The sequence below is a fragment of the Belonocnema kinseyi genome, chromosome 8, assembly GCF_010883055.1.
Source record: "Belonocnema kinseyi isolate 2016_QV_RU_SX_M_011 chromosome 8, B_treatae_v1, whole genome shotgun sequence".
NCBI classification, from domain to species: Eukaryota; Metazoa; Arthropoda; class Insecta; order Hymenoptera; family Cynipidae; genus Belonocnema; species Belonocnema kinseyi.
This window is the reverse complement of record NC_046664.1, coordinates 28,937,571-28,953,352: the sequence shown is the minus strand read 5'-3', so window position 1 is coordinate 28,953,352 and position 15,782 is coordinate 28,937,571. Positions and strand designations below refer to the sequence as shown.

The window sequence follows — 15,782 nt, the reverse complement described above, 5'->3', positions numbered from 1 at the left end:
GTTTTACCCGAAAAATATAAGGACGGTGTTTGAGATGCTCACTGGGCACAACTACCGGTACTATCCTATGCATAAAATGAGGTACAACCCCACGCCTGAGTGCCGGAAATGAGGCAGGGATGATGAAACATCCCTGCATGTCAGTGCTCAGCATTAGCTAAGCTCAGACAGCCTATTTTATGGAACCTAAAAGAATTGAAATGCGATCAATAATTGATACACTAACCTTCACGAAGAGATCCGGGGTCAACTACGGAGAACGAATATTTTAGGTTGTGGCATAATAGACTGAATAGCTTGAGCGCCAGGAAATTTGCGAGAGGTTTCCCGCTTGTTTTGAAACTGACTAACTTGTGTACCCAACTTTATGGAAGAAAAAGCTCTTTTCCTTATTTGAAAAGAAGTTTTTTTGTTGTAAAAAATATGATTGTTTAAAGTTACCCTGCATTTAAAAGCTAATTTCTCTTAATGAAATGACTGTTTTAGTCATTTAAAAAGAGACAAACATAGATTGATCCTTAATGAAAAAGCTTAAGTATACGTTATTTAAAAATATTGCTTCTAAAGAAATGCATAAAAATGGATGCTTACGAAAGATTTGCAAGCTATAAATTTCGGGCAAGAAACTGTTGATCCTAGCGAGAAGATATTTAAGCAGACTTTTCACCATCCCTACTAAATTCAATTCATTTGTGTTCTAGAGAAAATCAATTAATTGAATCGATGTTTCAGCTTGCCTCCGTATAAGGGAGTGGAACCCATCCAGAAGGGTGCCTGGACATACTATTTTGAGGTGTTTTTTCAGCTTTAGAAGAAGACCTTCCTGATGTTCACACCATGAGACGTAATGGCGGCTTGCTTCCAGTCTTAGGGCCTTTATCTGTAGTAGCAAAGAATAATTACATTATTAGGTATATGGAAAATAATAGCATTCATCCAACACTTAATTCTAATGGAGTTATAATCATTAAAAGTGCCAGAAGCGGACAGACACACATGAAGAGGCCTCCAAAAGGCGGAAAGCAACTTCGATCTCAAATTTTGCCACGTATAGAAGAATCTCTTCGGTATCGTTCCAAAAACCCCCAAACAAGAGAAAGAGATGAAAGTGATTAATTCGAAATTCAATGACACTGAAACTAAAAAACAATATTGTTCGTAAAAGTGGTAATAAATATCTCCATATAAAGAGGTCGGGCTGTCTATACATCGACATACAATAAAATTTATATGTAAGTAATAAAAGTAAGAACAAAATTTCAATGTATTTTTCCTTTTAATATAGACTTTTATGTCTAATAGTGATTTTATTAAGAAGTAACTTTTATGTATATTTAGGTTTCATTCATAGTAATTTTGATAAAGTGAAAATTAAAAAAAAATCGGTTGCAACAAATTTTACGCCAACGGTTTTCTATAGTCCCCCTTTCGACGACATGTCTATGATACCTATTAAAATTAAATCAATAATTTACATTTGGTTATTGCAGACATTCTACCCGAGCCATAATTAATTATGTTTAAGGTTATCAAAGTTGTCGAACTAAAATCAAAACCTAAATACAATTTGTAAAAATTTCAAAAATGAAAGTGCTTTTTGATCAAAGAAATCAGTTCAATGTTAAGCTAATAATTTTTCTTTAATAAAATAATCAATTATTATTTTTAAAATATAGAAAAATTAAGATAAAAACATTTTGTCGGCCTGCAATGTTATGCTGTATTATTATGCTAATTGGTCTACACTTATGTTTATTATTTAGAGAAAAAAGTAGACCCACCAATTATAATATTTTCTTATTTTTATAAAGTATCCATCTACTTTTTCATTTAACTCCGTTTATAAAAAAGCACTTTTATTTATAATATTTCTTGCGTTTAAAATTAAATTTATTTTTTTGATTTTAAAACTTTAATTTACTTGAATATAAATAAATAAAGTTTGGATATGAATGTACTCCGCCGCATTTTTATACACGTAGGGTTTTTTAATGGGAATTGTAAGTTTCAAAAATATGAAAATACATTATGAGTGTGAAGTGATAATTGAAATTTCTGGCGAAGATGTTGTATTAAGACACAATACAACGCTGCTGAAAGCTGGTGACCTTCTCAACATAAAAACGAAAACATGAACTAAAGGCGCCTCTCGCGGTTCCAGTTCTGCCTCCCCCTTTCTGAACCCTCCCTTATTAACTGAAATTTGGTGGGACGAACGTTATAACTACAATCTCCACCATATGACGTATTGCTGCCTAACTTTGACATGATTTCGAGTCAGAAAATAAACTTATAGCATAAAGGTGTTAGTTGGGCGTATAATCTAAACAATGAATAATACAAACTACAAAATAGCCTCGCAAAGGACTGGAACTTTAAATGACCAAAGGCATGCACACGCTAAATCTCAAGGTCATGTTTCAGGCGACGAATGGTGACTGGGTGTTTTGAATGTTAAGGGGTAAATGATCTCAAGGTAAAAGAATTGCGAGAAACTATGGACGTGAGGAAACTATATATTTTATGTGTGCCTGAAACAAAGAAAAAGAGATGCAAATGTAGACATAGAAAACGGGGTATTAAAAGGCGGGTTTAAAATACGGTCATGAGTAAATAGTGAATATCATGGCAGGCAAGGAATAGGTCTGATTTTGAATGAAAGAGCGAAGTATCATCTCGGAGATAATGATTTCGTATCTTCCAGACTGCTATGGGCTAGAAAGAAAGTAGGAATCAGAAGATTATTTATCATAGCATGTTAGGCGTCAGTTAATAGTGATCCCAGAGAAGTAAAAGACGCCTTCTGGAACACTTTAAATGAAACAATAAATATTTGCGAACATGGAGAAAGGATAATTCTGCTAGGAGACATGAGGGTGGCTGGGCATCCCAATCAGGATACAAAAATAGTACTAGATAATTTTGGGGATCCAAGAACAAACTATAACGGAGATAAATTAGTTGATCTATGCTTAGAAAGGGGTCTATTTATTACAAATACTTGGTTTAGGCATGAAATTATTTACATGTACACCTGGTCTAAAGGAAATAGCCTTTGTTTTTGCGGATGAAAGATTAAGAGTGTTTGTGCAAATAAAAATTGAGAACCTAGAGAAACCAGATGTGCGAATAGATTTCCCAAATAAGATAATTGAAAGCATAGATAAAGCAACTTGTGTGGCGCTTAAAAATAACAAAGATGTAGAGGGCGCATGAGCTAAGTCCTGGGATATTATTGCTAGGTGTGAGATCGAAGTGTGTGGTACCGCGGTTCTTTGAAGAATGTCTGGTAATGCATGGTGAAATGATAAAATTCAGGCTTCCCAATGCAAAGAAAGAAGCGTACAGAAAAACATTGAACATCGCAGGTCTTAGCGATGAGGAAAGAAATAGACGTATAAATGAGTACTATTTTAGGGGACTATTTTAGGGGACAATTCGGAGATGAAGCTATAGGATGCCACAACTGCGATGTAGAACACGATTAGTTGGAAAACGCAATTAAGAAAGTATGTGTCACTGAGTTTAGGGATATAATTAAGAACTTGAAAAATGGTAAGTTTTCAGGGGTAGACAGTATTAACGCTAAAATGTTTAACCACGGTGGCGAGTACATACCACACAGACTGTGCAAATTTATAAATTTATGTTTCGAGATGGGAGACGTCCCAGACGATTGGAACAAAGCGATCATTGTACCAATAATCAAAAGAAAGGGAGAAAAAAGCGACTGCAATAATTACAGAGGGATCAGCTTATTAAGTACTGTAAGTAAAATATACTAAAAAATACTTATTCGCAGGGAAATGAAAATGACAGCAGAAAAGATTTGGGAAGTTCAAAGTGGGTTTATGCCAGGAAGGTCATGTACAGATCGAATATCAAGCTTAAGGCAAATCACAGAAATAAGCTTGAGAGTAGGAAAAAAGACAAGGTAAATAGAAGTAAACTTTGGGAAGTTCTGAAAGAGTATGGAGTCAATGGATGGTTCCTACAAGCTATAAAAACAATATATACAGGTAGCAAAGCGAGTGTAAGAGTGAATGGGAAATTTAGTGACTGTTTCGATATTATTCAAGGAGTTAGACAACGATGCGTTGCGTCTTCATGGTTATTTATATTATTTATGGAAAATTGTTTAAGAATGGTTCTTTTCGACTAAAAGGGTGTGATTCTCAAAACAGTAAGGGTACATGGGTCAGCGTTCGCAGATAATAAGGTTGTTATGGCAGAGTCAATCGAAGACTTGCAAATAATGTTGAATAAATTGAAAGCAAGCATGAAGAGCATGAGCCTCAAAATTAACGCAAAAAAAACTATGGTGTTCGAAGGAATGCGTGAGAACACACTATGCAATATTGTATTAAATAATGAGAGAATTGAACAAGTTGATAAGTTCGTATACCTCGGTAACTTATTTACTAGGGACGGGAAAATATATGAGGAATTTGATAGACGCATAAACGAAAATAAGAAAGTTATTAGTAGAGCAGGGCCCCTCATCAGAGGAAAAAATATATCAAATAAAGCTAAAATGGCAAGACATAATGCTATATGTGTGCCGACTGTACTATACGGTAGCCAGACCTTTCAAGAGCCTTTCAAGGACCTTTCAAGAAAAAGATAAAAGAAAAATTAATGTAATTGCCATGAGATTCTTGCGCATAATATGCGGGAAAACTCTAGTGGAAAGCGTGAGTAAGGAGATAGTTATCAAAGAATGTGATGCAGAAGAGACTCTAATAGACACATGGGAAGGAAATCGGTTAAAATGGTTCGGGCATGTTGAGAGAATGCCAAATGAAGGACTAACGAAGTAAGTGTATCAAGGTAGAGTAAATGGCAACATGCCCAGAGGTAGACTGTGGAAAGAATTGTTAGAATGTGTGAATGAGACCCTACTTAGAAGAGACATAAGAAGTCACAGAAACACGAGAACCTGCATGAAAAAATGCATGGACGTAAAAGAAGCTAGAAAAGTATGCCAGGACAGAAAAGTACGGCGGCAAATAGTTAATAAAAAGAATGTCAGTAGAGTGAATGAAGCCTGAAGCAAAAGACCTTGGACACTAATGCACTCAATTGGGGAACCTTACATAACGACTTTGTATGGATCTTCACTTATGGTGATTGCTAGAGAGATTCATCAGCAACCTGGGTCAGAGCAATGTTGCGGAACAAACGTGTTATTTAAATAAATAACAGGGGAATTCTGGAGTAATCTTAAAATTTTATATCTCTTCCTCACATTACTTCTTTCCCCACCGAGTGAGTCACGCCTACCGAACACCCTGTACCGAACACCCTGTCCAGAATAACAAAACTAAGTTCTTCCGTTTCTGGAAATAGGACGCCGTTTTCTAGGCAAAAGTTAAATATTTCACCATCACTTAATGTTGATCTTACGTGTTAGAATGTGTATCGTAGATAGATTGTTGTTTTCTTTGTGTCTTTAATTCCTGCTTGGTTTTTTACCTGGTATTCAAGATCTGCTCGGAAGACAAATTTCAGGGCGTGTAATCCAGATTATTTTTACAGTTTGTATTGTAAAGAGCAACATCTTGCTTGATGCTAGCCTTACTACTAATTTATAGTGGCAGGACTACAAGAAGATGTTTGGGAAGCGCCTATCGTTTTAAAATATTCCTAACTTTCTTTATCATATTTGTGCACTTTAATGCTTATCTTAGTGCCTATACCTGAATAAAATTGTTTGGCCTTATCCTCAGAAGCAGCTAGACTACCTTTTAATCCAATTAACATACATTTTAATTGAACACTGCACAAAATTACCGTTTTCAAAAAAAATTCGTTTCTGTAGTTTCTTTGTGCCAAGTGTATTTGTCCAGGCGCATGAATATTTCCCAAACTCCACTAGACATACGTTTCATTGAATCGAAAATCAATTGAACTAATACCCATTTCCCATATTGTTTATTTACCCGCGTTGTCCTTTTATCCACATTTTATTCCTCCTATTTGTCAGTAACCAGAAATTTAATAGTCCGAATTATTATGTGGCCTAAGTTTTAGATCAAATAATTTATCTTTGCCAGAACATTTATTTATCATAATTTCCATTTAGTCTAATTTCTATTTCTGCAAATTTTTATATGACATAACTTTAATTCTTTCGAATAACTACATAACCTAATTTTTTTGCACGAATGAGTAATTATCGTAATTATTATCTGCACTAATTTTTACTATAACTAAATTTCATTTATCCTAAATGTCACGTAACATAATTTTAACTTCTTCTAATTTGAATATAATCTAAGTTTAATTTTTTCGAATCACTATTTTCGATAATTTTCATTTGTCCAAATTATAATTTAACCTAATTTTTGTCGTTACAAATAATCTTTTACCCTAATTTTTATTTATGCAAATTTATATTTACCATAATTACCATTTGCTCGAACTTCCACATAGCTTAATTTCTATTTCTTTGAATTATCATTTGTCATAAGTTTTATTTTTCCTAATTTCCATTTAATCTAATATCGATCTATCCGAACTTTCACGCGCCATAATCTCCAATTAAAAGAAGTTCCATTTGTCCTACCGAACTTCCGTTCAGTTTTGAAGGGGTGATTTCCCATCTAGATATATTTAGTAAGAGTAGACGCCAAATTCAAATAAGAAGCCTCTGCAAATACAGTGACCGTTATCAAAATTATTTTGTAGGGCCAAATTTCTTCATATTTTGAATTTATTTCTGTTTCAGAAATCTAAATTCGACCAAATATGTAGTTCTAGACTAAAGTCCCCCAAACACCGAAACATTCGTCAGACTAAAGACACTAAAGCACTCACTCGCCAGTATTTGTGAAAAATCGATGCATAACTGCATAGAAGAAAAATACCAGAAGGTATTTATATGCAAGTACAAACTGAAATTACAAAACATTTTTAATTTTAATTTTATCATGTCCGCAATATTATGTATCGGCGGTAAGCGAAGGAAATGGGTTTCAGGTGTTTTCAGATAAGTAAACAAAGGATAAATAGTAATTTATAATTACATTTAAAGTTCGGATAACTGCATAAAGAAGGAGCATTATTAAAAATAATTGATGAAATCGACCGGACTATTGCCATTATTATTCTTTAATAATTTAAAAATATAACTAAATTCGAAGTTTAGAATAATATTTCAGGTAGAATTGTTCATTTAAGAATAGTTATTCAGGTTTTCATGGTTTGGTTTTTTCGTTATGCAGAAGTTGCAATTATTATTTAATCCTCATAACATAGGGCTTTGTTTATTCATTTGAAAATTCTCTAGAAAACACTTTCATAAGTTTTTCTTAATCAAATTTTATTTAAGAAACATATTTTCTATTGAATTAAAAAATTTTATATTTCTCAAATAAAAATTTGCAAATTCAAATGTACCAAAAATATTTGTGAAGAATGTTGCAGGTAATAAAATGAGCGCTACAATTGTAGATTTAAATCATCATTTCAAGTTTCACCTGAACAGACAGAAAAAATTTAAAACCAAAAAACTAAACAACTAATATTCGATAAACGAGAACCGCTGAATTATATTATTTTAAATTTCGACTTTAGTTACATTTTAAAATTAGTTAAAAATAATAGTGGCAATAGTCTTGTCTATTTTATCAATCATTTTTTATAATGCTCCTTCTTTATGGAGTTACCTGAACTTGAAATGTAATTATAACTTACTGTTTTACCTCTGTTTAATTATCTGCAGAACACCTAAAATCCATTTCTTCAGTCTGGAGAATTTTTCGGTGTTTGGGGGACTTTAGTTTAGAATCACATATTGGGTCGAATTTAAGATTCTGAAAGGGCAATAAATTCAAAATATGAAGAAATTTGGCCCTACACAATAATTTTCATAACGGTCACTGTATTTGCAGAGGCTTCTTATTTGAATTTGGCGCCTACTTTTACCAAAAACATCTAGATGGGAAACCACCCCTTCAAAACTGAACGGAAGTTCGGTAGGACAAATGGAACTTTTTTTAATTGGAGATTATGGCGCGTGAAAGTTCGGATAGGTTGATATTAGGTCAAATGGAAATTGGCAAAAATAAAACTGGTGACAAATGATAATTCGGATAAATAGAAATTAGGCCATGTGAAAGTTCGAGCAAATTGTAATTATGACAACTAGAAATGTGCATAAATGAAAATTAGGTTAAAAGATTATTTGGAGCAACGAAAATTAGGTTAAATTAAAATTAGGACAAATGAAAATTACAGCAAATAGTGATTCGAAAAAATTAAACTTAGATTATATTCCAAATAGAAGAAGTTAAAATTATGTTACGTGAAATTTAGGATAAATGACATTTAGTTTCACTAAAAATTATTGTAGATAATTACGATAATTACTCATTCGTGCAAAAAATTAGGTTATGTAGTTATTCGAAAGAATTAAAATTATGTCATATAAAAATTTGCTGAAATAGAAATTCGTCTAAATGGAAATTATGATAAATAAATGTTCTGACAAAGATAAATTAGGTGATTTAAAACTTAGGCCACATAATAATACGGACTAATTAAAATTCTAATTACTGACAAATTGGAGCAATAAAATGTACATAAAATGACAACTCGGGTAAATAAGAAATATGGAAAATGGGTATTAGTTGAATTGATTTTCGATTCACTGAAACTCATGTCTAGTGGAGTTTGGGGAATATTCATGCGCCTCGTATTTGTCTACTTCATTCGAGTAAATGTTGTTTTAGAGGCAAAAAAATTAGGCCTCGACTCAAATAAATAATTTCTTTCGTGATAATTCTTTGATAAAAGGAAATGCTTCATCTCAATAAGTGTGAAAACTATTCAGTCAAAGAAATTATTTCCTTGAAGCTAAGAACCTAGTTCCTTAGAATTTGCATTTACAACCTAATAAGATTGTCCATGTTTTCGAATGTTTGCACTTTGTTGAAATAGATATTTCTGTAATTTATTTTACTGCAGACAATACTTGCACGAATAAAATGGTTATGAAATCCGTTAAGAGACGTTTATTCAGTACTTAAGAAAATATCTCATTTTGGTTAAACACTTCTGATGATATAAATTTATTATTTACAGCTTTCAGCGGTTTAGAACAAATGCCACCGAATGCTAAAAGGCTTTCTTAGCACTGATTGCTCAAAATGTGATTGAAATTTCCGTTTTTTTCTCGTGAATATAAAAATAAATGATCACAAATAATAATATATTTATATTATACATCTACATTATATTATATATTTACATTTTATAAGCTTTATAATATGTTTATTTTGAATTATATATTGCATCTCAGATTTTTAGGCTGATAGTAATATTTTCTCATATAAAAGTTCCATTTCTTTAGTTCCAAGAAATATTTGGTAAAATTTAGGGTATGCCTCTATAAACCAAAGATTCAACAATTCCATGACAGTTTATGCCATCAGACGCTTTTTTTCATTCGAGTCGTTGTAGAACAAAAATTCGTACTGAAACTTAATTTTATAAGTATTTATTGTTCACAAAGTAAATGTTGCGCGATTTATCATTGAAATAGTCATGAAAACAGTTATCAATAACTCTTATTTAATAACACTTATATCAATAATTCTTATATATTTTTGAAGTTAATTTTTTGGGGGTGAATAGTTTACTGTTATATTTTTAGATGAGAATTCATTATATGGTTAAAAGTTCTTTTATTTTAATAAAAATTTATTTGATATGATGAAAATGTAAAGTTTTTTATAAAAAGTCATTGTTTTCACCTGAAAATTTTTCTTTTTGGTTGGAAAACATAACTTGGTATAAACTTTATTTTTCTGTAAAAACTATTCAACAATTTAATTGACAATTTTTTTATTATCTGCCTGCAAAATTTTTCTTGGTTAAAAATTCATCTCTTTGGGTAGAAATTTGATCTCTTTTGTCTAAAAAAGAAACACTTTACTTTGAAATTTATTTATTTTGCGTTAGATTTCACAATTTTCTCAAAAAGTGATCCTTTTTGGTTGAAATTTCGTCTTTTTGGGTTGAAACTTCATTCGGAATGCTTTTTAAAAGTACTAAACTGAAGTGAAAAATTATTCTGAATACCAATACCAGACAAAAATCTATCATGAAAAATGGGAAACGAAAATGATAAAAATCACTACCAGGAATTATAATTTGTTACATACATGACTTTGAACACTAGAAGTGGAATATCTTAGTCAATTCATGAAATATCTAAGTCAACCTGGTGAGCATATAGAAACCACCAGAGTCCAAAGATTCCGCAAGTTTAAACGATAATTATTTTATATTAATAAAATGTAAAAATTTCAGTAATAAAAGTGCTTTTTGATTAAAGAAATCAGTTTCATGTTAAATAAATATTATTTTTTAATAAAATAATAAATTATTATTTGAAAGATATAGAAAAATAAAAAAAAGCTATTGTGGGCTTGTAATTCTATAATGGATTATTACTTTAATAGGTCCACACTTATGTTTATAATATGAAGGAAACAATAGGCCGACCAATTTCCATGTTTTTTTATATACATAAAATATCTATAATTTTTTTTTTTTTTAAATTACTGAACTAACTCCTTTTGATAAAAAACGATTTTATTTATAATATGTCCTTCTTCGAAATTGAATTTATTTTTTTATTACACGTTTAAAAAGTATGAACACATTTTATTTTAAGGTGGCTTTGTAAATTATATCCACATTTATTCTTAGTTATTTGCGACAGGTTCAGCAGCAAATATTACTGATAATGCTGATGAAATACAAACATCTCAAAAAAGTGAAAATGTACATTTCAATTAATCTGATTTATGAGTGCAGATAAGATAGAAATGATCATAATTCTAATTAAAATATAGTGTAGAACATTCATTAGTTAAACTTCTATCAGGAATTTTTTTGTAAGACCGTTTCCTCGAGCTAAAGAAAATGATGGTGGCTGGTACTTTGATCTTTAGTATAGGGATTCTCATGACTTCTATTGGTGAATATATAATATTATAATATATAAATATATATGAATTAAAAGATTGATTTCAAATTCAATTTATAATTACATTATTCAGAATTTATTGAAGAGATAAGAAAAAAATGTCTAATAGTGTATCATTCTCTGACTTTTAAATGCGACTTACACCAAATAAATTCAGTTTCTCAGCGTCTTGGGTTTCTACATTTTAAAAAAAATCTGATGGAAATTCAGTATACATATAAGTAAAGTCATTTGCATGTACCATACATTAATTTTAATATACCATCATGTTGTATGATTAATATACATGTATATCAAAGTCGGCAAAACAGAGAGCGATTAAACACCATGTTCTTTGATGCCTTCACATCTTGTCAAATATTAAACTAAATGCTAACTTATAATTAAAGTGCAACGTACGGTTGGAATTTTTTTCTAAAACTTGTTCTAAATTTGAGAGTTTTAACGTGAGTAAAGGTGCTTGGGGGTTAGGTTTCTTAATTATTTTCTTATTTGAACTTTTCAACTTAAAAAACAGTGTCCTTTTTGTTTATCTGGGAACAAATATTATGTTTTATAATTTATAATTAAACATTACTGCCAACATTGTCTTTAATTTGCGTAAAGTGAAAATATCTGTATTTTCTAATAAATGATCAACATGTGGTTTATGAAATTTAATATAGATGGTCTTTGAAGAGCGATTTTGTATACTGAGGTTTTAAATTTATCATACAAATGTATATTAAATGTATATTAAAATTGCAAACATTTTTAACAGTGTAAGGAATATTTTTGGGTTCTAAATTTTCTGGAAAGGGGATATGATTTTACATTTCAAATTTTACGTTAAAATAAAGAGGAACACGAATTTATATTATGCCATCATCTTACAAAAGCCATTGAAATATTATTAACTGCTCTGATCTTAGACCCTTCATCGAAGCAGAAATAAATACAGTCTTATTCAAGAGCAAACATCAGTATTAATTTAATCTTCATCGACTACCGTATGCGGCTGACAGCCGCAAAGTTTAAAAAATGCACGCCATATCAGCAGGGTTATTCAAAATAGCTCTGAACGTCTAGTATTCTTTAATTACACTATGTACCAGGACCATTTCGCTAACCCCTCCACCCACGCAAATTTAACTTTTTTCGGCAAGATATTGAGTGCAGAATTTGATTAAATTCGTACAACCAAAATTAGAATTTGTTCATCACCGGAAGCACCTTATGTCTCCGAAAAACACTGGCGGGGCCAGCGAAACGTTTCGTTGGCCCCGGCATTATCCAAAATTAACTTCATATGGGCGCATTACTTTCGTCTTGATGTGTTCAAATTTTTTTGCAACCAAGTTCAACCCTTAAAAACGACCCCCTGTATGGCTAACACAATATCGGATCCAGCGAAAGGTACCGCTGGTCCTAACATTATCAAAAATCAACTTCATATGGGAGCATTATTTTCGCCTTAATATGTTCAAGCCTGTGCAACAAACTTCAATCCTTAATTAATAATCTTAATTTTTTAAAATTAGTGCTACGACCTTCAACACCTAAAACAACCCCTTGTTAGGCAAACACCTAGGCGGGGCGAAAATAATGCAGCCATATGAAGTTCATTTTTGATAATGTCGGGGCAGCTTAAGATTTCGCTGGCTTCGCCATGCTGTTTTCCACGCTGGAGATAGTTTTTAGCGGTTGAAATTTTTTCACAAATTTGAGCAAATTAAGGTGAAAATAGTGCGCCAATTTAAAGTTGATCATGGGTAATTCCGGGGCCAGCGAAACGTTTCGCTGGCCCCACCAGTATTTTTCTGGGACAACAGGTACTTCCGGTGATGCTCTAATTATAATTTTGGTTGTACACATTTGAACACATTCTGCACTAAATATTTGGCCGAAAAAAGTTAAATTTGCGTGGGTGGCGGGTCAGCGAAATGATCCTATATCTACCGCTAGAGTGAAGTATTTTCTTGGGTCTTCCGGGTCAATTTTGAGTCAGGTGATACATACAGGTGATTCTTCAAATTTGAATGATTTTCGAACTGAAGAGTAGTAGTTTTCTTATCACACTGATAAAAAGTATGACGCCGGACGTGAAGCAACTGGTCAGCGTACCATTAACGCACATCAATATAAATAGGAGCGACATTGATCATGTGCTACTTTAATTTATGGGGAAAATGGAGAAAACGGGGTTGCGGCTACAGACTGCAGCGGTAGCCGGTTTGTCACAGACAAAGCGGTAGTCGATGAAGGATAAGGCCTGTTTTTTGACAATCTTAGATTTTGTTTCATTTCGTATATGTACAGTATTACAGTAAAATAAAACAGAAAAAATTTATGTCTGCGTTTTTGATTAGAACCTTCGATACAATTCCTTTGTATAATATGTAAATTTAATAACTAGAAGATTTAATGAAATAACACATTTTTCCTTGATGTTTCAGTTTGCATTCGTATACGGGATGGGGAATCACCTGGAATCATAAGGGGATATCCTGGTTTCAGGACTTTTGTAGCTTTTCCAGAAGACATTCCTGATGTTCACACCAAGATTCTTAAAGGCCCCCTGATTCCAGTCCTAGGTCCTGTACGTGTAGTAGCAAAGGATGATTACATCGTCGGATGGTGGCATAATGATAATTTTCGACCAATATTCAATTCTGACGGAGATATAATCATGAAAAGTATAAGAAGCGGAACTACGCATATAATGAGGTATGAAAGTCCTGGAAACGATCCAGATCTAGTTTTTTCAGGTATCGAACAGGCTATTCGGAATCGTTCTAGAAGCCCTTCAAGCCCACATACAGCTCAAGTTTTTTCTCATGTGGAACCGACTATTTGCGCTCGTTCCAGAAGCCCAGGCAGAGGTCGCAGAAATTAATTTAAAATTCGATAAAAATATATCATAATGAAATAATACAATTCGTCTTGAGCCCACGGCATTAATTATGCGACGATTATCTCTCGGATGGGTAACCATTTGTTAATATCGCTTAATCGTGTTTTTTGTTACGTTTAACTACTATTTAGTAAAAGGATTTGGTAATAAAGGCGAATGTGATCATTTTCATTTATCAGATTTCTACATCCAAACTAGACTATCGGTAAAAGGTTCCGAACGTGACTGAAAATGGTTGCAAATACTTATTAAAGAAGGATTTTATACACATTTGGTTATAAAAATTATGTACGTATATGCTTAATAAAAAAAATAAAAAAGGTAATGCATTATGTTTTTTAATGTAAAAAAAACAAGTGCCTGTTGAATTAAAGATGTTAAATTGTGTAACGACGTTTGAGTCTCTTGTATTGATGCGCTGGCTAGAATAAATGTTGTTTCCAACACCCTTCTTCAACGATGATAATGTGAAACAGAAAAATAAAAAAACAACCACCTAAACTAGTCCACAACTCTTTCGATGTGTAAGCAACTTTATATAGTTCAGTGCCTATGTTGAGATATCTGCCACTATAAATTCTGTTGGGCAGTATTAATAATTTAACACATTATTCTTCTTTTTTGGATTTCATGTTACTTCTGATTTCAGCTTAGTCTGCATCTGCATATCCAATCAGAAACTTTTCATTGCTGTCCTTGGTGTCTCCAAATTTAAGTTTTAATTATTTTGTTTCTTTGAGGCATAAAAAAATCCTTCTTGCTTAATTTCAGTCAGCTTTTATTGCTCCCACGTTGTTTTGACTCGAAATGATACATTGGCTGAAATATCTGGACTCGTGTTAATTGCTATATACAGGAGTTTCCGTATAAGTTTTCGATTGGAGTTATTATCTTCCATCGGATTCTCATCCTTTCTTAACTTGACGTATCCGGTGTTTAGTAGTATCTTTAATTTCGAGGCTGACTGATGCTGAAAATTCCCTTCCTCGTCCCGATCGAATTGACTCCAAGGTAATGGGACAACCTTCCAAGATTGATCAGACTGAAAGAATGACCCAAATCTTGACCTATTTGGAACATTTCATCATCGTTCTGGCTCGCTATTACCAAATCATCCACGTAACTAAATACGTGAATTTTTTCGCCCTTTGAGCCCTTGATGTGTAAACACGGATTAGCCTGTCCTTGAACGAAGATATGTTCCATAAGCGTTTTATAAAGTTTTTTGTTCCAGGTCTTATCAGATTGTTTGAATCCGTATTAAGGCGTCCTAACGGTAGGATGTCAACGCACGCGACATAACTTGATGGCACTTAACCAAAAATAGAAACAATAAAAAGCTTACTGAGAAGTTAGCAAGCAGCTTTTAGTTTTGGCCTACTTCTACCTTCATCTTGCTCGATTCCGCGAGCTAACACTTACTAGCGCTAGGAGTGTTCGAAAAGTAGTTTGTCGCGCAACAGGTGCGAAAAATTCGTCATAATCAATGACAAATTTTTGAGTTAATTAATGAGCGACTGACGTTGCTTTATATTTACTTAGCATGCCTTTTCTGCATTTCTTTTTAACTTAAAAAACCATTTGCAGTCTAAAATTTTTGCTTTCTTTGGTGGTTCGACAAGAGTCCAGGTTTCGTTCCTTCTTAATGCGCTCATTTCTTCTTCTGCTACAGATCGCCGGTCTACTTTGTTTGAGCTTTTCATAGCCCCTCTTGGAACTTCTTGGTTCTACTTTTGCTTGCAGATTTGAATTTAATCCTTCTGTATACATGTGCGATTGTCTTAAAATTCTTCCATGTTGTCCTCACTTTTGATACTTGATTCACGATTACCTCCTCTGCAGGACACCTTAAGGAATTTAGAATTTAAACCTATACTTCCTTTCCTGCGT

At 32.6% G+C, this 15,782-nt stretch overlaps 1 protein-coding gene across 1 annotated transcript in view; it reads left to right on the top strand.

Moving 5' to 3' along the window:
- The window catches only part of LOC117178203, a 48,841-nt gene extending 35,328 nt beyond the window's left edge, over window positions 1–13,513 (top strand). Inside the window, exon 3 of the mRNA XM_033369502.1 lies at window positions 13,435–13,513. Coding sequence (XP_033225393.1) covers window positions 13,435–13,476 — 42 coding nt within the window. The 3' untranslated portion in view covers window positions 13,477–13,513. The remainder of the gene's footprint in view (window positions 1–13,434) is intronic.
- The last annotated feature ends 2,269 nt before the right edge of the window (window positions 13,514–15,782 follow it).